At 42.1% G+C, this 26,503-nt stretch overlaps 1 protein-coding gene across 3 annotated transcripts in view; it reads left to right on the forward strand.

Moving 5' to 3' along the window:
* Nucleotides 1–26,503, forward strand: part of mob2a (MOB kinase activator 2a) — a 73,252-nt gene that overhangs the window by 14,068 nt on the left and 32,681 nt on the right. Inside the window, exon 1 of one of the 3 annotated variants that reach the window (XM_023273537.3) lies at nucleotides 17,590–18,266. The exons of 1 other annotated variant lie outside the window; for it this stretch is intronic. In XM_023273537.3, the coding sequence (XP_023129305.1) occupies nucleotides 18,229–18,266 (38 nt within the window). In that variant the 5' untranslated portion in view covers nucleotides 17,590–18,228. Of the gene's footprint in view, nucleotides 1–17,589; nucleotides 18,267–20,905; nucleotides 21,251–26,503 lie in introns of those variants that run through there. One more of the 3 variants, XM_023273536.3, reaches the window with a different exon arrangement.

Consider the following 26,503-nt stretch of genomic DNA (forward strand, 5'->3'; position numbering starts at 1 on the left):
TGTTGTGTTGTAGCAGCAATTCTAATAAACATACAAGAGTATTGCAAAATTACACAACCAGCATCTTTACTGTCCTTATAGTTAATTAGTGGATGCCTTAAACAAGCTAAACTTAAAGCTGATCATCAAATATATTTTCTCTTTGTTTGTCTTCCATTACCAGTAAACATCACAGAATGATCTTGCCCAATAGTGCAAATACCAGGAAACAAAATAAAAAACTTATCTAGATTGATAAAACCAACTTTATCTTACAGCCTGGCCTGTCAAAGAAAAGAGTGTATGAAATGGTTACAGATGGTACTGATCACTGTAACATATTTGCGTATGTGTGTGTGTTTTCTTAAGGTTAGTAGGTCAAGCTTAAGAGACCAGCATCACTTATGACACCAAATTTCAGCAATCTATAGGAAGAGATAGGGGAGGCAAAAGATTATCCATTTCTCAGTGGTTCTGCCTTCTCATTTCACATGTATTTGTGTGTACATGTATGTGTGTTGACACTCATATAGCACATGTGGATGCGGTTGGGGTGGGAAATTAAACAGCAGAGAGGCAGTTCGTAAGATTAGAGGGAGACAGTGATAGAACAGGCTTAATGGCTGACAGGCCAGCACCAGCAGCCATATGTTTCATATATGTCTGCTGACAACCCTGCCATATTGCTCTGATCCACCCATATGGCCTGTACATCTTTTAGACTAGTGAGGAAGGGATTGGACAGCAAGTAGCAGAGGTAGAAGGAGGAGGAGGGTGTTTCTGCAATGTGGATGATCTTAAAATAACTGTGTAATTGATGCAAAACACCCAAATCCACACCCAGCCAGTAGTTGAGCCTGTGTCACCTATGAACAAAAAGATTTACAGGGCATTATTGATTAATTTCAGTCTTTAATCTAAGTGGCCCTTGCTTTTGTTGCTTGTAAGACATCTGTTGTTGTAGCTACATCAACAGATCTACAAATCTAACAGGGCTGTGTTGTGGACAGCTTGCTAAACATGAACATGTGAGGTTGTGAGTGGATTGCAAGCCAGCTCCGCGAGGTGCTTCACGTCTATAAAAGGATGTGGAGGAGGAAGATGCTTCTGAGGGAAGAGTTTGGCTTGGAATGAAGGCAGAGGGAGAGAATGGAGAGGGAGCTGGTGCTTGATTTCCGCTGCTGGGTTACGGTCACTGTATGGGAGCTGCTGACAGGGATCCCAAGAGCAAGACTGAGAAGCACAAGGCCGAACACAACACAGAAACACAAGGCACACAACAGCGTATTTGATCCCTATAAGGCCCCTGATATCCCCTTGAGGAAGTGTGTGTGTAAACACGGATAAGTCTGATTGACTGAGGGCTTATAGAGGCCACACTGGGGTACGTACGTGGTCCACGTGCTGTCTTCCTTAAAAACACTGTACTTCATGATAATACAGTCAGGATCTGCATGTGCAGCTGCCTGACATGGTGTCACAACACCAGCCTTTTCTTCTCTGATGTGTTCTCCAGTTGTAGGCATGTTAAACACGACCTTTCTAAACGCCTTCTTAATCACCGGTGGTCTCTGAGCTGGACGACTCGTGATGAATGGTAACACTGAGCCAACAGCCTGTTAGCAGAGAGCTGGGTTACAAGCTCACAGAGCTAAAGACTGGCTGTGAAACGCAGGGTATTATCGACGGGCCGGGAGGGGTGGAGTGGGCTTGACCAGCAGCTCACTTTGCCACAGTTTAATCCAGCAAGCCAGGCAGAGGAAGGAAGGGCTCCAAATCAATCAGGATGAGATTTTTGTTAAAATATAAAACATTTAGTAAGTTCTGACGGGGGAGATGTTAATTCTTCATGTTTGTACTGACCATCATTTGGTCATATGTGGTAAAACAACAGTTTTACACACAAGGTAGCTAGTTAACCCTCTGAACCTCATGCAGTGTTTGGACTGCTGTCATACTTGTGCACACTGTAGGCTCATTTTTCACTGCAATAAACTCCTAATAAACTGATGCACCACTATGGCTAGAAATAGAGCGAACTTAGAAATGCATTTTGTGCAGCTTTACACACTGAGAGTACTGTAAAACATAAAAATAACACCAAATGAAAGTTTAATTTCTTTATTTTACAATTTACAATTGAAAAGACCTGGAGTCATGATGTCCAATATTTTCCAAATGCAGACCAGTGTGAGCAATCCTGAGAAAATGGTGGCTCTGCTATAATAGTGATGATAATTTGTTTCCGTACTTGTCTCTTGTATCTGCTTTGTAGAAACACACCTTACAGTTCAGTTTCTGGCTGCTTGGTCAGTTATTTAGGGCTTTTCCATTCAATATTTGATCAAAAATTTCCTAATCTAAAGAGAGAAACATTTTTATAACCCTACGTTATATTTCTTTAATGAAAAAAGGTTCAAGCATGTTCCTAAACTAAGATGTTGACAAAAGCGCTTATTTGTCTCAACAATTAAAGCATATTATCCACACTCAAAGCTATCATTGGATTCTATCATTCATGTTTCTTGATTTTTAAAAGCAAAGATCTGAATTACACATTATAATCCAGACCAAGAACCTTGGTGTTTTCAGACTGTTCAGCATTCTCTGTCTTTCCTGTCTCATCTTTTATCTCCACTTTCTCATCTTCTGCTTGCTGTCTGAGCCCAGCGGTTTCCTACCTGCAGTAACTGCCTCACACTGGAAGCCAGAGTGGACTGAGTCATGTATCAGGGGGAGTGTTCAGAGCCCAACAGCCTACTAGAGATTAGAGGTGAGAGGAGTGTAGTCCTGATTTATTGCCAGCCGTTAGCTGGTTAAATGAGGCTAAGTGAGCCAGCCAGCTCAGGGAGGTGAGATGGAAGAGATTAGCCTACATAAAGAGCGATGGAAGGAGAAGATCTGTGAAGCGAGACACTGACTCTTGACCTCCTGTCTTCTGCGTACTATTTCTCTTCATCTTCCCTCCTCTGCACTGCTGCTCTTCATCCTCGTGTCCTCCCCACAACTATCGTTCTCTCTACAAAGCACTGCTGCCTTTGCTCGCTGTTTGAGAACCAGCCAACAATGTTCTCTGTGTTGTCTAATTATTGTGCAACAAGTTAGTGCTTGTCATTGTCGCTGACAGCGTTGCTTGTTCTGTGTGCAGCTCTGTAGCCTCCAGCCTGGTCGGATCACATTCATATACAGTAACTAATACACCACATGTCAAAACACATCTGTTTTTATGAAGTGCTGTTGAAATAATTTTCTCCTGCTTTTTCATGTTGCAGCAGGAGATGTATTAAATGCTAAACAAAACCTTACAGAATTGCGTTTGAGCAAGAACAGGGAGTCCTGCTTGTTTCAGATCGGTAACCTTTAGCTTCTTAGATGTGAAGATGATCTTTTCTTTGCAAGTAAACCAAACACTCTGGGTGCTGAACTGTTGTTTGAGTACCACAAGCTATTTGAATATATCACTTTTTACCATGGGACATTACAAATTGATATTTACTACATGTTATTACAATTCATTTGTTAATTGAGAAACTATTCGGCAGCAATAAGACACACCTCTGTCTTTAGCATTAGCACGACTGTTATTGGTGCAAACATTGACGTGTTGACTGCTTTTGTTTTCCTAAAGAAAGATCTTAAGATGGAAACAATAGTTTAGAAAAGGAAAAGGAGCAAACATTTGGAATTTCATTGCAGAAATACATGCAGTCTGGGTTCATTTGGCACTATGTAGTAATAAATGACAACTAGGGACACAACGCAGATTTTTGTGACTTTTTACAGTGAAAATGTGAGGCTTCTCTGACAAAAAGGAATATTCCAGCAATTTAAGGTGCTTTTCATTTATGCTGACTTATGTGTCTTCCCAGATTCTCTCCTCCTGTGACCCAGAAATCAGAAGTGGAGAGTCTTCTAATTACTTAAATGCACTTTGAGGAAATAAGGCGAGAGGAGGCTTTTGGAGGAGCTTGAAACTAAGAAACATGGGTGTATTCTATGCAGGTGTTTTATTAAGTAGCTTATAAATGCTGTATGTTTGTAGGTGTTGTTTTGATTTGACTGGTTTACAGCTGTGCACCATGTCCTAAGTAATTGACATTGTTTTAGACTGGAAGGATTTCTTGTTTCGCAGTTTCAGTGTCTTAATTCTTGCATCTTTTCCTCAAATCTCTTTCTAGCACCCTCACTGGGAGGAGCTAAGACATAAGGAAAAGAGACAAATGTTTAATAAAAAGGCCCCATAGTATTGCACTTGCACACACAATCGTAAACAGGAGAAGGTCAAAATGGAAGCGGCAACTGTTTAATGCATTTCCAGCTTTTGTCCATGTCTTTAAAAAACTAAACGCCAATTATACCCCAACGCTTGTAACTTAAAACCTGAACCAAGACAGGTGTAATCATCAAATTCCCTCTAACACATGGAGTCCTGCAGCATCGCTATCGTCCCGACTCCACCTCAAAAGCGAGGGTTTTACAGCAGCAACAGATAGAAATAGAAACCGTCTGTTTGTGGCTCTGGATGGGGCTATATGCACAGGAACTCTTGTGTACTGGATATCCGCTCTGTGAGCTGTTTCTGTTCTTTGGGTGATGTGTCACTTTGCAACGTTTGTTTTTTTGTGTGTGCGAGTGAGAAAGAAAGAATGAGAGACATTCTCCACATCCGTTTCCTCTCATAGAGGAACAGTAGGTCAGGGGTTTGGTGCGCTCTGGCGAGTTCACGTGTCGCTCAGGGCCAGAGAAGAGAGAGAGCAGAAACACAGCACACAGATCGGACGTTTCTCAAACCTGACGGGGATTTTAAGTAACCTGAATGAGGTGGCAAACACTGAATTAGGCAGCGTTTGTGAAAATATTAATCTACCATAGTTTAGCTGATCTCCAGTGGACCGGACCAGTAAAATCATAACATAATAACCTATAAATAACCACAAGTCCAAATTTTCACTTAGTTTTAGTGCTAAAATGTTCACATTTAAGGAATTATCTTTTTACAAACATTATGAACAACACGAAATTTCTTAAGAAAAATAAATTCAATTTCGACAACATTATACTTCAGTTTATCATTTTAACATTGCAACCTACAGATCACAGAGTGTCTACCAAGGAACAAAACATTTAGTCACAGGTATCTGGAGCTGAATTATATTTATGATCAAAGACAAAAAAATTAGACAAAAAAAATGACAAAGCGACAAAAAATTGGACAAAAATGAGACAAAAAATACATAAATGACACAAAAAAGAAAAAAATGACAAAAGCATGAAACTAAAGGACAAAATGAGACAAAAAACTAATAAAGCAAAGCAGAAATTGACAATAATATGACAAAAAACACAAGTGAGATAAAAAGGAAACACAAAACAAAAACAAGAAAAACGACAAAAACATGAGGCAAACGACAAAAGTGAGAAAAAAGAAAAAACAACAAAAGCAAGACAAAATATCACAAAAATGAGACACAAAATGACAAAAACGAGACAAACAAGAAACAGAATGACAAAAAATTTGACAAAAAACACGAAACTAAACAAAAAAGAGACAAAAAAGTGGACAAAAAAGTTACAAAGCGACAAAAAAAGGACAAACGACAAAAACGAGACAAAAATAACAAAAGCGTGAAACAAAACAAGACAAAAAAACAATAAATAAAGCACAGCACAAATTGACAAGAATAGGACAAAAAGCACAAGCGAGACAAAAATGAAACAAAACGACTAAAACAAGAAACAAATGTGAGACAAACAGCAAAAGTCAGAAAAAAAGACAAAAAACAACAAAAACAAAGCAAAATATTACAAAAAAGTGGCACAAAATGATAAAAGAACAATGAGCAATCTAGTATTTTACTTTATGATCAAAACAACTTGTCATGGTTTAGGAATTATTTTAAATTTATAGTTTTACAAATTCACAATCTGCAGTTACTGTCTTCTCTGTAGTTTTTACACTTTGAGGGCGGGATTAGAACCTCTGGAGGGCAGGTTTTGGCTCACGGGCCGCATGTTTGACACCCCTGATCTAGCTGCATCTTGCTGTTCGATGTATTTTTAAGCGAGGTTTGCTGCAGTCTGAATGAAAGATGCTAACATTTTGCATTTTTTAATAAGCTGATTGCCCTGAGCCTCTCTGGACAGATTCAGTTCTCTGTTCATGGTGTTTTCTCTACCACTCGTTCTTTTTTGGTCTCTTCGCTTCCCCTTTTTCGTGTTTTACTTGGAGTTATTGCCGTTATCTGTGCTGTGCCTGCATGTGTGCTTGTTTGATCAGGGTGTGTCCTCATCTACACCTGTGTCCGAGCCCGTGTTTGCCTACGGTGACATGTTTGGCCACACGTCTCGCTCCCTTTATCTCCTCCCTCGCCCTCCCTCCATGTACTGTAATGTGCTCGCTTTCCTTTCCTCCTCATTGTTCTTCCTCTCCGCCCGGACAGGGAGTCTGGAGCAGGAGCTCGCAGGAAGTCTTGTCACTTGTTGTGTTGAAGGGAAAGCAAACAGTGAGACGCACAAACACAGGAAGCGCTGCTTTCCTCGCCCGGGCCCCGCCTCGGTGTCTGGCTTTCTGCTTGGTTTATCAGAGAGCGACAGTGTGAGCACATCTTTAACCGCATGTGCTTTTTTTCCGTTTTTCGGTCTCCATCTCGCTTTGTCTTTTTGTCCCCGCTGCTGCCAGTGATGACACATCTGGTCATGCAGCTGCACTCCACACCTGTATGCTAACATATAATAAGCATGTCTCAAAGCTGTTAACAGTGATGATGTTAAAAAGTGGACTTCCCCTTTAAGTCATTTTATTACCCCATCTGTCCCAGAGGCTTTAATGACAAACATAAATTCTTCATTGTGCCTCTTCTGTCTTGCTCAGAGCAGGTGACCTTGCTATATTGCTTCCTCTTGGGTTATATTACATTTAGACCAGGGTGTCAAACTCATTTTAGCTCAGGGGCAGCATTCAGCCCAATTTGATCTCAAGTGGGCCGAACCAGTAAAATCACAGCATAATAACCTATAAATAACCACAACTCCATAATTGTTTCTTTTGTTTTAGTGCAATAAAGTACATACTGAAAATGTTCACATTTAAGGAATTACTTTTTCAAAAAACATCATGAAAAACCAGAAATTTCTTAGGAAAAATAAAATCAATTTCAACAGCAATATACCTCAGTTTATCATTTACACATTACAACTTCCAGATCACAGTTTATCTACAAAACAGCCCAAAACTTTTAGTCTTGGGTATCTGGAACTGAACGATATAGTATTTGAATTTATGATCAAAATTACAAAAATGAGATAAAAAAGACAAAAAACCCCAACAAAAACAAGACAAAATATTCGAAAAATGAGACACAAAATGGCAAAAGTGAGAAGCAAAATGAAAAAAATGAGACAGACACAAAACAAAACAAAAAAAAGACAAAAAATTAGACAAAAAGTTACAAAATGACAAAAAAATGGACAAACGACAAAAACGAGACAAAAAATTATACAAACGACACAAATAAGAAAAAAAAAATCACAAAAGTGAAAAAAAAGACAAAAAATAGACTAACAGCACAGGTGTGACAAAAAGACACAAAACAGCAAAAATGATACACAAAACAAATAAAGCAAAACACAAAATGAGAAAAATAAGACAAAAATCACAAGCGCGACAAGGAAACACAAAACGACAAAAACATGAGACAAATGACAAAAGTCAGACAAAAAAAAGACAAAAAACAGCAAAAACAAGACAAAATATTTCAAAAATGAGACACAAAATTACAAAAGAACAATGAACAATCTAGTATTTTACTTTATGATCAAAACAACTTGTCATGTTCTAGAAATTATTTAAAATTTTTAGTTTACAGATTTACAATCTGCACTTAATGTCTTCTCTGTAATTTTTACATTTTACAAAGTGGTCCCACAGACCGGATTGGACTCTCCGGCGGGTTGGTTTTGGCCCCCGGGCCGCATCTTTGACACCCCTGCTTTAGACCTTCCGTGACCCTGGTTTATTAGAGCTAGCTGTCAGGATAGCATCTCTAACGGCTAAAAGGTGAGCTGTTGTGGCCAAAGATGGTATGAAGTCACTGGTCTGCACAGAAGCTGCAACCTGGACATCTTCACACACCGCTGCACATGCCAGCTGTTACATAACCACCGGCAGCTGTGGACTACACACTTCAGCAGTGTGTGCGTGTGCGTGTGCGTGTGCGTGTGCGTGTGCGCGTGCGTGTGCATGGGAGTAAGAAACCGATTCCAGCACGAGGATTAGCTACCTGAGCAAGACCATTTGTGGCATTAGCTCGGAGCTTCTTGGAGCTGAACTAGAGAGCCTCCATTTACTCGGCAAACACTTTCTGTCATTTTCACAAGTATGGAGATTTGAATACATTAATTTTTGAATTTGGATCTAAGTCACAGTCAGCCTTCTGCTTGTCAGATTTCAGCTCAGTGTTTGATAATGTAGGTCACAAGACTGTGAACGGTTGAGAAATGAATCTAAAAGATGTACACTCAGTCATCCTGGTCATGGTGATCCTAAGAGCTTCAGGAGAAGGCAGCTGGATTCCTCTTTTTGGTCTTTGAAGACGTCTCACTGCTCATCTAAGAGCCTTCCTCAGTTCTTCAAAGTGAAATGTAAAAAATGTTGAATAATCCCACGCTTACGTTTAGGATCTTTATCCAAATGAGATACAGATAATATGTTAATACCAGGTCAAACCTTCCTGCTAAAACTGTGATGCCAAGAGTGAAAATGTACATGTGAATGAAACAAAAGCTGCAAATCTAGAAAATCATGAACATACAGACTATAGAGTAGCGACAGCTTAGGAATATACTGATATTTTTATTAACAGCTACATACAATATACGTTTTGCACATTTTTAGGCTACAGATCTGAGCCTTTTTGACGCGAGGTGAAAGATCTTCAAGAACCAAAAAGAGAAGTCCAGCTGCTCTGCCATGACGTTTTAAATGCTAATGTCTTTGAGGGATATTATGCAGAAAACTCCTTCAGGTTATTTTGGTCACAGTTATTGTAAAACTGTTGAATTTTTTATCATTAAAGCAAGACGTAGTGATTTGTTCTGGGATTCTCTGATGAAGTTCTTTATTGATTTCATCACAAAACAGTCAGACCTCCATGAGGTTAATTATGGGTGCTTGATAGTACAAAATATGACCTTGAAAGTTACGGTGTGTTAGTGGATAAACAGTGAAGATGACAGTCACAGCATATGTATTACTTTACCTTTTACATTCTCAGTCTCTCCTTGGTTAGTCGACATGTTGTAGCCTGAGCTGGTGAACCTCTCCTCCTCTTCATTATGTTTAGCTGTTCTGGTTCAACCAGCTTGCCAGGATTTATTTTTCATTCTTTCTTTTGTCCACCACCTTTAATACTAAATAAACTGCATCCACACCTCAAGTCCTGTTAGTCGTCCTCTGCGCTGCCAACCTCAACACTCCACCAACAATATTACTTTGAACTTTAGGAAGAATTGACAGTTTGTTGTAGATAAAATGTGGGTATAATGTGTCTTTAGGCCACAAGGGGGCAGCACATCAATTCACATGACTATCCATTGGGCAGAATCGTGCTGCTGGGTGAAAATGATTACCTGTCAGCATTTAGGTAGCTTTGTTTTTGTCAGTCATATTGATTTTAGCAGGTCATGTGAGTTTTCCAAAAGAGGATGGTGTATACTCCTTCCTCTGAAGAGTGGTGAGACAGAAAGAAACACAAAAGCAGAAGAGATGCTGTGGTGGCAGGAGAAATGTAGATAAAAACAAAGATAGAAAGAGGAAGAAGGAGAAGGAGAGATCTAGTGGGCATGAAATCAGATCTTAATCACGGCTTGCAGGCCTTCCCAGCGTGCACCGGCCTCTCTCTGCTCTTTCCAGTACAGTATCACATGACTGTATCAAGCTGCTGCAGTCTTAAACCAGCAATACCAGTTCAACACCAGCCACACATCCATAGTTGTGTTCTTCTTCGCACTAAGGCATCATTTTGTCTTTCTTTAAGGATATTTAAAGGAGTCAATATATAATTGAGGGACTTTTGAAGTTCATAGGATATATCTTGCTTACATTTTTATTAAAAATAAAAAAGACAACTGTTTTTATGTTCATTATGATCATGTCTTTACAAATTCCAGAATTATTTATTATGGAAACAAGCACTTATTAATAAAAAATGACTGGATATCACTAAAATGTCACCTAAATAACTGTCCGAATTTAATAACAACCACCTTCTAATTAGCTAAACAATAATAAAAAGAACTCATTCAGAAATAGTTTTGACTGTGTTCTTTTTATTAAGTTGAGATAATCCTTACAGATATTTCTTTTTTGGCAATATATCAAATTTCATATAGAAAATAACAAATTGCAACTGCGTCTGAGAACTCTCTTTCAGCTAAGTTACCCATTACAAAAACACCTCTCAAGGAAGTGTGTTGATTCCAAATCACATGACCTGCTCCATATGATGTCATTTCCTCCTGAAGAAAAGACTCCAAGGCTTTCTTAGTTTTTTAATATAAAGTAGTGTGTGAGTCAAGTGTGGATTTATGGCACGTCAACATGTTCACTACAATATCTTCACAAATAACTTTCAATTTCAATATTACTCAATTGTATAAACAATATATAGAAGAATCTTTGTGTAAAAATGCCATGTGGTGTATGGTTGTAGGTGGCCATGTTGATTTAGGCATCAGCTCTGCTTTGCATCTCCAACCTCCCTTGTGTTTTTCATCTTTCTTTTCTTAATCTTCTAACCTCACCTCCTCCCTCCCATTGCTGGTGCAAAGCCTTTATTCTCATGCCAGCAATACCAGACGGCATACCAGTCAACAGGGCAACAGTGACGGCCTGCGCCTCCGCCTGCTGCCTTTCCCTCATCACGGACACAGAAAGAATGAGAAAGCAGAGATGCTCTTTTCTTACCACTCGAGCGGTGCAATATTTCAGGCTAACAGCAGGTGGCATCATAATCCCACCATACTGCACCTTACCAGGCTTTGGTATGAGTTTTAAAACAAGGCAGTAGCACTGGGGTTGAAAGTCGAGGATCAGAATTGCTCAAGAGTACAAAGAAAGCTAAATTTAGGAGAATCTTCACACATAAAAGACTAAACAGTGTTTTTGAAGTCTTATCCACACTGCCAAGTGTCTAATTCTGGTGGAGATGAACCTTCCAGTTTATTAAATTATTTATATGGTGATCTTAAAGAAGTCAAACTTCATCGTATTGAGGCTTAAATGTGTTTTAATTAGCCTATAAACGGTGTCTTACTTGTTAAATGTAGACTGCAAACTACTTTCAGATCCTAAAATGTAACTTCTTATATATATTTTTTGAAAGAACTTATATTAGTAACTCATTTTAAGAGTATTTGTTGACAATAGATTGATCCATCAGTGAGCTCAATATTTTGGCTCTCAGGGATCTTGGTGTTTGCACTGATAGTTCTGAGAGTCCACAAGATTCAAGCTGCCAAGAAAATTAAAAAAGCAAAATCCAGCTGTTGCGAGTTAGGTGTCTTTTTAACACCTTCTCTGGATTTCACATTCTCAAAATTCTTGCGAAGTGATAAATATATGTCTAAGGTTGCATTTCATTTCCCCAATCAGGTGGAATTTAAATTGAAACCAAAGCTGTCCAGATAGAGAAAGATAATACTGATTGGGTCTCCGGTGTCCAGACATAACATTTGGCTCAGTGGCATCCAGGAGACATTTGAGAAAAAGTCATCATCCCTGTCATTTGATTTATTTCACACTTGCCACTCACTAGAACCCGCAAACTGAGAAACCAGCGTCAGATCATTTTATGAGAGGCATCCTGAGTTTTTGTGCTGCCACTAAACTAGGCGACGGAAACCTATAGGATCAGACGGCCTGGATAAACGTGCACTCTAGTGGTGTCCTCTCTACAGTATGTGAAAGATGGACGCAGACAGACTGACTGCCTCCTGGCGTCGCCCAGCCTGGCCGTATATATAGGCCCTTTCATACTGCAGCTCTTGGCTCAGGCCCCAGCTCACATATATATACCTCTAGCTGTGCTGTGTGTGTGTGTGTGTGTGTGTGTGTGTGTGTGTGTGTGTGTGTGTGTGTGTGTGTGTGTGTGTGTGTGTGTGTGTGTGTGTGTGTGTGTGTGTGTGTGTGTGTGTGTGTGTGTGTGTGTGTTTGTTTGTTTGTGTGTACTGAAACATATTTAGAGCGTGCCCACTAGTGTGAGACAGAGGAAGACAGTATGTGCTCGGTTCTTGGCAGCAAAAGAAACCCAGTGTACATTAAATTGCATAATACCCACATGTTAGTGGTTTCATAAGATGTGCCTTTTTTGGCTTTACAGCAGGGAGTGGTGTGTGTGTGTGTGTGTGTGTGTGTGTGTGTGTGCGTGTGTGCGTGTGTGCGTGTGTGTGAGAGGAAAAGAGTGTGTTTTCTGTCAGTATCACCTCTGTCTGTGCTTGGCAACTTGACACATTCAGCAGCACGGTCCCTCTGCTCTCATACAATGCACCCAAGCTGCCTTAAGTGTGTGTGTGTGTGTCTGTGTGTGTTTGTGCACTTGTGGTCTATGTATTCCTGGAAAGCCCGAGTAGGAGTGGAGAGGCCAGGGCTATTCCACAGCCGCACCGCAGCCAATGATGACTGTTTTCTGAAAGCTTCCCCTCTCATTGATGCAGAAAAACACACAGAGAAGATTTATGGACATTTTATATTTAATCCTCAGAGAAAATCTGCAGTTTCAACAAAAAAAAAAAAAAACAAGACACCATGCATTGACTGACACCTTTAGCGCCATTACCATGCACGGACACACTCTTAAAGTTCACATCATTCTTGCGCAACACGCAGCAGGAATGGGAATGTGGGGGGCCTGAAAACAACAAAAATGTCAACTATGATACCTGTCAACTGTGTTACAAAAAGTCCCACAAATATATATTGACCAAAAAGATCATTTTGTTTCATCCTCTTATCTATAGTTCTTCAAGGTTTTCCCTCAAAGTAAAACCCCGGCTTAGGATTTATTTTACTTCTCCTGAGAGGAAGAAACCAAGAAGCTTGTAAATGCCTTCCTATAACCTTACATTTCCTCCTTAAAGAATGTTCCACTCTGCAGAGCAAGTAGCTTTGTTAACACTTGAGGCCTCACTTCTCCTTGCCTTCCATCATTCATATACTAATTCCTTTCACATACCAACAATATCAGATGTCACCGAGGCATCAGCTCTACTTTGCATCTCCAACCTCCCTTGTGTTTTTCATCTTTCTTTTCTTAATCTTCTAACCTCACCTCCTCCCTCCCATTGCTGGTGCAAAGCCTTTATTCTCATGCCAGCAATACCAGACGGCATACCAGTCAACAGGGCAACAGTGACGGCCTGCGCCTCCGCCTGCTGCCTTTCCCTCATCACGGACACAGAAAGAATGAGAAAGCAGAGATGCTCTTTTCTTACCACTCGAGCGGTGCAATATTTCAGGCTAACAGCAGGTGGCATCATAATCCCACCATACTGCACCTTACCAGGCTTTGGTATGAGTTTTAAAACAAGGCAGTAGCACTGGGGTTGAAAGTCGAGGATCAGAATTGCTCAAGAGTACAAAGAAAGCTAAATTTAGGAGAATCTTCACACATAAAAGACTAAACAGTGTTTTTGAAGTCTTATCCACACTGCCAAGTGTCTAATTCTGGTGGAGATGAACCTTCCAGTTTATTAAATTATTTATATGGTGATCTTAAAGAAGTCAAACTTCATCGTATTGAGGCTTAAATGTGTTTTAATTAGCCTATAAACGGTGTCTTACTTGTTAAATGTAGACTGCAAACTACTTTCAGATCCTAAAATGTAACTTCTTATATATATTTTTTGAAAGAACTTATATTAGTAACTCATTTTAAGAGTATTTGTTGACAATAGATTGATCCATCAGTGAGCTCAATATTTTGGCTCTCAGGGATCTTGGTGTTTGCACTGATAGTTCTGAGAGTCCACAAGATTCAAGCTGCCAAGAAAATTAAAAAAGCAAAATCCAGCTGTTGCGAGTTAGGTGTCTTTTTAACACCTTCTCTGGATTTCACATTCTCAAAATTCTTGCGAAGTGATAAATATATGTCTAAGGTTGCATTTCATTTCCCCAATCAGGTGGAATTTAAATTGAAACCAAAGCTGTCCAGATAGAGAAAGATAATACTGATTGGGTCTCCGGTGTCCAGACATAACATTTGGCTCAGTGGCATCCAGGAGACATTTGAGAAAAAGTCATCATCCCTGTCATTTGATTTATTTCACACTTGCCACTCACTAGAACCCGCAAACTGAGAAACCAGCGTCAGATCATTTTATGAGAGGCATCCTGAGTTTTTGTGCTGCCACTAAACTAGGCGACGGAAACCTATAGGATCAGACGGCCTGGATAAACGTGCACTCTAGTGGTGTCCTCTCTACAGTATGTGAAAGATGGACGCAGACAGACTGACTGCCTCCTGGCGTCACCCAGCCTGGCCGTATATATAGGCCCTTTCATACTGCAGCTCTTGGCTCAGGCCCCAGCTCACATATATATACCTCTAGCTGTGTGTGTGTGTGTGTGTGTGTGTGTGTGTGTGTGTGTGTGTGTGTGTGTGTGTGTGTGTGTGTGTGTGTGTGTGTGTGTGTGTGTGTGTGTGTGTGTGTGTGTGTGTGTGTGTGTGTGTGTGTGTGTGTGTGTGTGTGTGTGTGTTTGTTTGTTTGTTTGTTTGTTTGTGTGTACTGAAACATATTTAGAGCGTGCCCACTAGTGTGAGACAGAGGAAGACAGTATGTGCTCGGTTCTTGGCAGCAAAAGAAACCCAGTGTACATTAAATTGCATAATACCCACATGTTAGTGGTTTCATAAGATGTGCCTTTTTTGGCTTTACAGCAGGGAGTGGTGTGTGTGTGTGTGTGTGTGTGTGCGTGTGTGCGTGTGTGCGTGTGTGCGTGTGTGTGAGAGGAAAAGAGTGTGTTTTCTGTCAGTATCACCTCTGTCTGTGCTTGGCAACTTGACACATTCAGCAGCACGGTCCCTCTGCTCTCATACAATGCACCCAAGCTGCCTTAAGTGTGTGTGTGTGTGTCTGTGTGTGTTTGTGCACTTGTGGTCTATGTATTCCTGGAAAGCCCGAGTAGGAGTGGAGAGGCCAGGGCTATTCCACAGCCGCACCGCAGCCAATGATGACTGTTTTCTGGAAGCTTCCCCTCTCATTGATGCAGAAAAACACACAGAGAAGATTTATGGACGTTTTATATTTAATCCTCAGAGAAAATCTGCAGTTTCAACAAAAAAAAAAAAAAACAAGACACCATGCATTGACTGACACCTTTAGCGCCATTACCATGCACGGACACACTCTTAAAGTTCACATCATTCTTGCGCAACACGCAGCAGGAATGGGAATGTGGGGAGAAGGAGGGATGTGGGAGGGGAAAGAGGCTCGAATAGAAATAAGGAAAGTAGAAAGAAAGCTCGAATTGGCTTAATGAAGGGGCTGCGAAGGGAGCAATAAAATCAACGGGCTATTAAGGTGCAGGAAGGAGGGCTGAATAGGAGGAGGGAAGAAGAAGGGGGTGTTTAGAATGACATCAATAAAGCTCAGGCTAATTGGGCCTCTGGTCTGCAGTGTTCAGCCTCTTTCTTACACTATTATCCCCCTGTTTTTTTTTTACTACAAGCTTCTCTTTCTCCCCTCAGAGCGTTGCGTTAACCCTCCTCCATCATCTTCCTTCTCCTCCCTTGTTGTGTACCTCTGCAGTGACTGACGGAGCAGCACCAGCAGCAGCAGCAGCAATTGATCAGCACTTTTGGTGCCAGGCTGCTTTTATTGTAATAAACGAGCCCGGAGCCACGAAGTCATGCCCGAGGAGTCGCTCTCACACTCACAGATGCTTCACCACACTCCCATGATGTAATGCTGAACAACCCAGAATGCTCTTAAACTCCACCGCATGCCTGGATTCATCATTTTGTGCTCCTTATTGCTCATATCCCTCAGGACCTGCGTGCACAAAAGTTAATGAGACATTTTACCGTGGTGTGAGAGAGTTTTTTCATTGAACATATAGCTCAGGATTCTTTGAACTAGCTGCTTGTTTTATTAATAATAATAAGTGTAGTTTAATTAGTGCTACTCCCAGATAACTTCATAAAAGTTCTAATAACATAATTTGTCTCGAGGAGCTGGAGTTACTAAAACAAGTGTGGGACTGTCGTTGCGTATCTTCTTCCCCTCTCAAAGTTTCCTCAGTTGGCTGTAAAAGAGAAGCACATCTGATCTCTCCATTATTCAGTCTTTGTGGTCTGGGCCTCTGCTAAAACAATTCTCTCTCTCTGTCCTTCCATAATTTCACTTCTCTAGGTCCTCTGAACCAACCATACCAATCCAAACTTGACAAAACAAGAGCTTCGCTTCACCTTTGGCTGTTGTTGGTGTACACACATCGGGTTGAAGTGTTCTTCCTCGAGGACATGCTTGTACAACGACGATAAAGATCACATGTAAAGCCATAACAGTGTCTCCTCTGTGTCTGCTCAAAGTCACTTTGCATGTCAGTTTTCCACATTTTTACATTCCTGCAGCTCATTTGGTTGTCACTTCTCAGGGAGGAAAATGCTGCACAATGTTGGATATTACTCACTAGCCAGGCAGTGATTATTAATGTTTATTGTTATTGGCCAAGAGTGTAGGAGTCGGTTTTATCATCATTACAAGGCAACCAAATGACCTCTGCAATCAGCTGTAATTTTACCTAGTGTCACCTAGAGTTATGAAATTTGGCACACATATGGAACTCATCAAGATGCACAAAAATGTAATTGACACCCATGCCCAAAACCCAACAGGAAGTCAGCCATTTTGAATTATGTGTCATATTTTGGACCAATTTTTGAGCATTTTCAAAAGCTATAAACTCTAAGAGAGTTACTCCGGCAGAGCTGAAATTTGACAAGCTTGTACACCAAGCATGGGTGATCAAAAATGATCAAAATGCTCCGCACAAGTCTGAGGGTGAGGAAGTGACGGCCCTTGGAAGTTCGATGTTTCACCATGAAACAGGAAGTCCTGTATAACTACCCTGTACATACTACGATCTGCCTGAAACTTTACATGTGTGATCGAAGCCTGGACCTGAATTATTCCACAGACCGATATACAGTCACAGTGATAGCGCCACCTGGTGACCAGCAAGGATGCGAGGACCTGTTCAGTGCTGCTTGCAGCTTTAATTGGTCCTTTTAAAATCCACTAATGTATGCCAGTAATTTATAAAAGCCCTAGTGATACCGCTTCTGGAGTTTAAGGTCTTCCAGTGTCATGACATGTAAAGTCATCGTGTGTGTCTGTGCATTAGAAAGACTCACATATACTTGGAAGGGCTGCTTTGGATTTAAATGGCATTAATGGATCCTCAGCCCTATTCTTAGCCTCAAATCTGTCTCACCCTTCAGGCGTTGACAAGAGCCGTGTTGGGTCGGTGGAGTCTGGTTTGTGTTCAGTCTATGGAAGAATATAAATGTGTATATATAGCTCCTCAGATAGGAAACGCGGTTGAAACATGAGAGCCTCCACAGGACCGTGAACGGACAGAAAGACGCTGGCTCGCATCGGAAAATTTCCCCCTGTGTGTTTTTTTTTGAAGGCACCGCCGGCTTTTCTTGTTTTCTTTCCAATATTTTTAGCGTTTAGGCGTGACTTTATTTCCGTTTAATGCCGCCGAATAGAACAGGAGGAGCGGGTGTTTGTGTGGACATGCAGAAAGGGATGGTTCAAGTTTCGTTTGGGTGTTTTCTTTGGGAGTGAAAAAGCGCGGCGGGTTTGCGTCAGCGCGGCCGTGGACACAAAGCATCAGCCTCAACCAGACTCCGTGTTAATATCGCTCGATTTTAGCCACCGGAGCGAAGTCTCTCCTCTTTCTTTCTTTTAATCGGAACTCCTGCAGCATGAAGGCTCGTTAACCCTGCCCCACGGAAACTAAATCGCAGAGGAGGGGGGAAAGAGACAGAAACGACAGAGAGGAACCGTGTTGGAGAAGAAGAAACAGCAACTCCGTATTGTTCCGCGTTTGTTTGTTCTGCAGGAAAAGGGAGAGACTCGCTGCTGCAGCTGCTGCTGGTTTTTTGTTTCTTCTTTCCGAGGTGCGACAAAACAGCAAAACAAGCGTCAATTCTGGATTTCTTTATCCGCTTTCTGTCGTCCAGGATGAGGTTTAAAAGGAACGGCTCCTATACGTTAAATAGGTAAGAGGTTTGGTGGAAATGTGTGCAACTTATTAATCCATATGAAGCAAGGAGGGAGGCAGCATGTTTGGTCATACCCTTACCTCATAAATCACTTTCTGTGTTTTACAAGAAGTCTCTTTATTGCACTTTATGCTTAATATCCCACAATAAATCTCCAGGAGACTTTTTGTTGCTTCATTAGCAATAATAATTGTCATTTGGTGCAGACTGCAAATATCAATAATTCACCATCTGTAATATTTAGTGTTTTTTTTTTTTTCAGTTTAGCACATTTCCCTGATCACTCATTGATATCATTCCACTTCCGCTCACGGATGCCACTTCATCAGCCCACGTGTGGAGTGGATCGGGAGAAACCTGTCTGTCTCGCTTTAAGGGGATGGGCTCCCTCTTTTGTTTTCCCTCTTCCATTTAGGAAGAAAGATTTCTCTCCTTTTTTTTTTTACCCCCTCCACCTCCTTCCCTTCTCTCTTTATCTTCCTCACAAAATGCCCCCCTCTTGAGGTTCCATCACCTAGCAACTTTCTATGTGTCGGTGCATGAGTGCAGCAGTGTGAATGATCTTCCACCCCCTAACCCACTTTCTCGGGGACATGATTGCTTCTATCCCGGTGTTTTTAAACCCTGTCACGAGTCGGGTCTTTCCCCCGCTCAGTGGTTCTCTCTCTCTCTGTCTCTCTCTTCATTGTGTTATCTGTCCAAGTCACAAGTTTATAAGAAAAATACTTTCTTTGTCTCTCCGCTGTTCCAAGTCACACAGCTTTCCCTAAATCCAACCAATGCAGCTATTACTCCGGATGTGTTTGGATTTTGATGATAAGGCCAAAAGGTTTGAGGAAGCACACACATACTCCCATAATTACTTGGCCATATTGTTGAAAGTGACAGTTGATTTAACGGCGCTTTCGTTTCTTGCACTTTTCGTCCGGCGCTCCTTTTCCCCTTTCTCCTTGTTACACGGCCACACGGCTTTCCGCTGTACTCGACACACACAACACCCACATCCTGACTCTCAGGTACCGAAACACAAAGAGAGCTAATGAGTGCCAAGCCCCCCAACGCTCACTTCACTTCATCACACGGCTGAAAATGCGTGAATGATGTTATCACTGTGTACCTCCCTCTCCTCCTCCTCCTCCCCTTTCTGTTTTCACTTAGGGAAGTGTGCAGTAAAAGTCTGCATCCTCCCCTTTGTGATCATTGTGTGTGCGTGGTGTGCTTTCACATGTAAGCGTGCAGGTGAGAGAGAGATGAGGTAATTAAACGGTGAAAGAGGAGGCATTTCAGCTGGAGCTCCTGGAGACCGGCCTCCAGGGAGCGAGGAGGAGGAGGAGGAGGAGGTGGTGGCGGTTTAGGAGGAAGAAAGATGACGTCAGTGGATGTAGAGGAGCTGCTGCAGTTCTTTGTCACCTTTTGTTTCAGAAAGAACACGCGTACAAAGAAGTAGGGAGTTCACTGCTGTGCTAAGGTGATGTCTGAAGTTTAGTGTGGCAGGTTTTGGTGCAGCACTGGTTACTTATCCATCCATCTCACTGTTCAGAGCTTCTTTGATAAGTCAGTGAAAGAATAAGAGCAAAACCGTTCCCCTGCAGTTGTTACATAACTGCCATCTTCTGAAGGTGAACGTCGCCTCTGCCTCTGTTTATATCTTCGTTTTTTTCTTGGCAGGCTGCAGTGATTTGTTTTCAGCAAAGCAGCAGAGTGGAGTTTGACATTGAGCGTCAGTATTCAGCAACGACGGCCGCCTTCGTCATGGTGGGTTAATCCCGTGTTTGTGTCCGTCCAGTCCAGCAGTGTCTGCAGCCTTCGATTACAGCAGCATTGATCTGTACGCTGCAGTCCCTCAGAACGTGCCTTCCTGTTTGTGTGTTCTGATCAGGAAGGAGGGAGCAAAAGAAAGTGATTGCTTTTATTTAATGATGCGGGGAGAACAGGAAGAGATGGATCGAGGCCCGTAATTCACTCGGTGTCCTTCACCTTATTTGCCCGGACCGTATGTAGAATACTCTGTCGTGATTGGCTCACTTCCTGGGGGCTTGTCTCCGCACTAGCCCCTCCCATACCGTACCTCTGCATCATTTCCGTGAATGAAAGTCATGGTTATTGTATATGTGCATGAAAAGGCCCCGTGCTGCGTGTTTATTCACACGTTTAGTCCCTCCTCCTCACTGTTGACACAAGAGTTGACAATTACCATCTGCTGTTAGAACTCTGAATTGCATATTACTGAAGGTGCAAAAGCGTTAAGATGCAGTCAACTTGCTGCACTGATTAACTTTCCAGAGCAGTTTGACAGGCTCAGGTTTAGCAAACAGAGCCTGTTTGGTGTGGGTGGAGATGGGATGTTTAGCTCTTGTTTAGAATGTATACAGATGGCAGAGATCGACGCCTCCAAGGGATTGTTTCCTCCCTCTCTCTCCCTCGGTGTCTCTGCCCCTCTCTTTCCCTCTCCCCTGCAGTCCACCCTGTACTGCCCAGCAGTCAGCAATTTGTTTATGGGACTCTGTTTGCCAAGCTAATCTTCCCGCCTTTCAAGTGGAAGCCAGCAAGGGAGGGAGGGAGGGAGGGAGGGAGGGTGAGGGAGAGAGAGAGAAAGAGAGCACAAGAGTGTGAAAGTGAGGCAGGCAGTTGCAGTAGTTGGAAGGAAGAGAGAGAGAAACATGCACAGAGAAGTGTGTCTGGTTTTGTGACAGATTTTTCTTGCTTTGAAAAGTGTTTTCTTGGCCTTCGTGCGTCAGTCCGTCCTCCTGCGTGACCTGTGTTGAAGCCGCGGGTCAGTTCAGCACACGTATGATCAGTGCCATGCTGGAGCTGGGAGCCGCGGTCCTGGTGCACCTGTAGCCGAAGTTTGCAAGAAAGGTGCAGGGACGGGGAGGTGAACGGGAGGAGAGGGTGCTGTGGGTCGGAGCATCGTCACCTCGGCTCGGCTACATCACCTGCTGGATGGGGGTTCTGGTGTGCTGCGACTGCTTCTTCTATAGGTAGTTTTCTCGTCTCGTCTCTTGACCTTTTCCCCTTCCTTTTCTCTGCTGTTGTGTGTTGTTGTTGACATTGTACTTGGCTTTGCAGCATTCGACAACTGTAATTTTCAGACTTTGATTTACTTCTCTGTCTGACCCCTCCCTCCTCTCTCCTGCCTGTTCGCTTGCTCTGTTATTGTGCTGCGGTTTGGAGGAGACATTTGAGGACAGTGCTGCTGTAGCAGGCAGAGATTCTGCTGTAGTCAGACACACGGGGTGTCTTGAATTGTGGGAGGGGAAGAGGTGGGAAGGAGGGAGGGAGTTGCGGACGGAGGGACAGGGATGGCATACGGCCAGCCTCCTATAGCTGACCGAGGAGGAGGGGAGTTGGACGTCACTGGACGGTTACGGGGTTTGTTTGGAGCGCAGGTTAAGACTAATTGGAATGAAATGGAATGCAGCCAAAAGGCAGCTAGTCAGTCAAACTTTCCCTCTCATCCTACTTTGACCCCCCTTTGGCAGTGCACCACTGTTTGTTTGGACACAGTGTTCTCCTAAAAGAGGACGGGATGTGTTTTTTCTCCTCTTCTGTTTTTGCTGTTTGCACAGCATTGGACTTAACAGACTTTGCTCTTTTGTTTTTACCGTTTCCTTTCCATATGCTTCTCTTGACTTGGCACAGCTGTCATGTATTGCAGAACTTGTGCATTAGTTTTAAAATCTGACTGACTTACTGGCACCCGAATAACAGTCTATTGTGCCTGAGAGAAAGGGCTAAGATCATTTAGATTACGTTTTCTGGCAGTTGGAGCAGAAAGGATTTGGTTCCCCTCTCTTGTGGTTGTGAGGTTAGCCAGCCTGAGCGTGCCTTAACTGCTGTATAAAGTCTAAATATAACTTTCTAGCTCTAAAGGAGCATTTTGATGGTGAGGGTAAAATTGTAGCTTTAACGCAGACACACACAGCACAGCTGGATTAGATTAGGCCTCGCTGTGATTCAGAACTTTGTTTACACTTCACTGCTTCTCTTAGTATGAATAACAGCCTGCTGTTTATGTGTGTCATGTAAATCTGAGGGTCCACATGTGTTAAATGCTCTAGACCTCTGTGAAATACACACAGAAGCCTTGTGAAGGCAGAGCTTGAGCCAGAAGTACTTATGTTCTTCCCCCCGAGTCACAACCAAGGCGGGGGTGGGACCTGGACAAAACACTGATGTCTCATGGGCTCATTAAGCCAAAATGGGCTCTCACATCTATTTTTAGAATTTCCCCTCCCTTGCCGTCCTGATCAGCCAATCGGATGGCTTGGCGGTGATGTTATATGCCTTGATTGATGTGTGTTTTTGGAGGCACACCCATCTAAACGGGTCCTCATTGACCTCGGCTCAGGCCAGCCCTCCATCCCCTGGGCTCCGGTGTTCCAGGCTTTCAACAGTAGCATTGTGTGGAATAGAAAACGCCTGCCAGCACTTCGTCAAACACTGTCAACCCTAATGTTGATCATCCTGTTTAGAATGGAGCATTTGAACGGTCTGTCATCGCATGACGTAAAGTAAAATAAAATGGAAATGACTTTAATTTCCTGACTAGTGTATTATGTTTTTGTGCAGTCAGAAGCAGCGGCTTACCGATAAGTGAACTTGGGGAGAAGCGGGAATGACTTGGCAAAGTACTGATTAGTTTAATTTAACCGCCTGGCACATTTAGCCAAAATTCCATAAAGCTAATCAAAAGATGCTTGAGTTAATTTACATTTTAAATGGTGAAACGGGTCAAAAGATTCTTAGAAGCGGAGTTGGTTGGCATTTGTTGTTTGTTTTTTTGTGGTGTGCTTTTACATTTTACACTTTTTCAGGTTTAACAAGATATTATATGTTAATGAGTACTGGTAGGTGCATTGTGTTACCATCAGAGACCCAGACAAGCTTGTTTCATGCTTTTATATTTTTGTTGAGCTAAATGGTGGCAGTGTCTCTCTCCAAGTATCAAATTATTCCTGTTAAGCAGTCTGGCAGTTTCATTTAATATGTTTTTTTCCAAGAAAACAAAGAAACAGAATATCCTGACTGTTATTCTTAACTTTTGAGCTTGAATGCTCTGTGTAAGATTAATAAGATTTGATGAGTTCAGGGTTGTGCCACTATGCTTTCGTCTCATGTGCTTCTTGTGTTTGCTGTCTGTTGACAGATTAACCAGTCTTGTGGGGATTTAAGTGTCAGTGGTCCAATATAGAGACAGAAAAAATTGTGTATTCTTACATTAGATATTATTTCATTATAAAAATAAAGTAGCTGTAACCCTAATCTGTAAGCAATAGAGCAGAAGTCATTGTTCCTTGTGAGGGTGATTGTTTTTAATGGTTTTGCACGAATTAAAAGTGTAAAAGAAGCACAGTAATAGGTTGGACTTTTAACCTCTTCATGTGTACATTGTCACATGTAAACACACTTTAAACACACACACTCAGACACACACACTTACGGGATCGATTTTCCACAGCCTCCTCCAACACAACAGTCCCGAGGCAACTACCGCGGCTTGAGTTGAATCGTGGGTCACGTTTTCATTCAGCTTTCATTTATAATAACGTCTAAGGTTTAAGTTGTGGTCGTCACGTCTTCACACACAATCGCTGCATGAAACAAAAACAAAAAAAATTACATTTTCCCCTCAGCTGTGTGGTTTCATGTTTCTGAACCCATATTGTTGTTGACGTGTTGCTGGAAAGCAGGCGCATTCAGACTCGGAGGCTCCATCACATGATAAAAGTGTGTGTGTGTGTGTGCGTGTGCGTGTGCGTGTGTGTGTGTGTGTGTGTGTGTGTGTGTGTGTGTGTGTGTGTGTGTGTGTGTGTGTGTGTGTGTGTGTGTGTGTGTGTGTGTGTGTGTGTGTGTGTGTGTGTGTGTGTGTGTGTGTGTGTGTGTTTGCTCACAGCAGATCAGTTGGTAAATTTTATAATGTGTCGTGTGGAACAACAGCCCTGAGTGTGCCATTATACTGTGCGTTGTATTAGCGGGGCAGATCATACTGGCTGCCATGTGTCTCTCATTAGACTATCTGTTGCAGGACTGGCTGCTTGCACAGAGACGCTCGGCTCAACAACAACGCCATTCTCCACCAGCAAACCCTCATCCGGGCAGACTCCCTCCTCCTGTGGCTGCAGCCGGCCACTCAGATGGGAATCGGTTTAATGAAGTTGAAACGCTCCAGTCTGTCAAGAAAGTTAGGTCAAAAAAAGAAAAAAATGTAGCTGCAGTGAGTGCATAGAAATCTCATGAGGTCATTATCTATTAAAGGCTTCTCCTGGAGGAATTGGTTGACATTATTTCCTGCGGCTTTTGCGCTGTACAATAGAGCTGATCCGTCATTCTGGCTGGAAAGGAATGCTTAGGCATCAAACTAAACAGCAAAGTCAGCTGTTTTATTTTAAATAAAGGTTTGATGGTCTGTTGAAGATCTATTTCTCAGAAAGAGCTTGAGGAAAATATGAATATTTGCTAGGTATTGATTTTGTGTGATCAATATTTCTTTCTACTGACACTGGCACCCAACTGGTGTTTATTCCGTGCTAATCCACTAAAACAAAGGGGATCATGCAGTTTAAATTCTCATTCTCTGTTCATCCTAATCAAACTAAGGACTGCACTCAGACCATGTTTATGATCATATTGTTTTTCTCTTTATTTTGGCCGTGACTCCAGACTAAAAAATAAGCTGAAAACTCCCCTCAAAATTGAGCTTTTCCTAAACACATTGTGGTGTTTACAGGAAAACTGAGGTTTGTAGGATCACAGTCGCATCACTGCTTGAACTAGACCAGTAGGAGGAAGAAGGAGCACAGCAACGCTTTGCCAACTTAATACTCATTGTGCACTCAGGAAAAGCATTTGGTTACTCTATAATGATCCCATAGAGCCCAACTTTCTCTCGCTGAAACTGTTGTAATCTGCTTTCAGTTATTATTTTTTATTATTCAACTAGTAAAAGTCTTACTGCAATGAATAAGCTTTTACTAGATCATCCCGGTAATTAACAATGAATTAAAGTGACAAGAAGCCACTACACAAATGGAGATTGTCTACCATTTCTTCTTTGGTGGTTTTCCGAGCCTGGCTTGTTTGCAGTGTGCCCATTAGGAGGAAGTGTACCCGTTTTGGTTGGACTGGCATGGTTTCTCTTGGCGTCTTACAGCAGTGGTTTGCCATTGCCTTCTGTTGTCTATTTACCCATAGATCGAGCTATTTAAGTCATAGCTGGCACCCTTTCAGGTCCTATCACTCTGAGTCAAAGTGGACCTGAGAACAATGAAAATTAAGGGGTTGTTCCACCTTCTCCAGAGCCCACAGGTGAGCCTTGTCACTGGATGCAGTTTAACGTTACGCCCAGGACAATGCTGGCAACCATCAAATCGAGAAAAATGTAATTCCTAGGACATGTGATGAGGAGGAAGAGTATACACAATCTTTCAATAACAGGCAAAATAGAAGGGAGGAAAACAAGACAACACCGGGGAATGACATATATTATCAATATCAAGGACAGGACAAATACATCGAAGGCCAACACTGTACTACAGGCAACGTATGACAGAGAAAAGTGGAAAGGCATGGTCGTAAATGCGATGAAGCACGACACTTAAGAAGAAGAAGTGCTCATTTTGTCTGGACACTTGTTGTTTTTACATGAATAATTATACTCTGCTTTAAAATGTATCTGCGTAATGTTAGTGTGAGCACAGATTTAGATCTTCTCCTTTGAATTTCCTCCCTGTTTGAAATAATCTCCTCTGATTTCAGGCTTTGGAGGACACCCAGAAATACAATCTGCCTGTTTCTGAGCTTGAATGAGTTTTCGACTCTTCTACCTGCAGATAAACCTGTCCTAGTTGTCTGAGTTCACTGAATCTGATCAGTACTTTTGCTACGTTACACTCTGGAGTGACACCGGTCACTCAGTGCACATGTAAGAGCTCCGTCAGTCTTGACTCAACTGATTGTCCTTCTCTACTTTCACCTGCCCTCCAGTCACTGCAGAGGGCAGACCCCACGCACGAGGCCGGTTGCATAACAGCAGCACTGTGTGTTTCCAGGAGCAGCCTAGTTCTGCTGGCTCAGGAGGAGAAAGAGATGGCCTTGCACTAACCTCACCTCTGCATTTAGATCGTCACAGTCAGCACATGCAGTAATGCACACGCTCAAATAAAAAAGCCACCGAACTCCTGTGCAGGTTTTCTGTTACCGAAACAACTTAATTCAGTTTTTCGTCAGCTGAG

This window comes from Amphiprion ocellaris, chromosome 3, assembly GCF_022539595.1.
Source record: "Amphiprion ocellaris isolate individual 3 ecotype Okinawa chromosome 3, ASM2253959v1, whole genome shotgun sequence".
Lineage (NCBI taxonomy): Eukaryota > Metazoa > Chordata > Actinopteri > Pomacentridae > Amphiprion > Amphiprion ocellaris.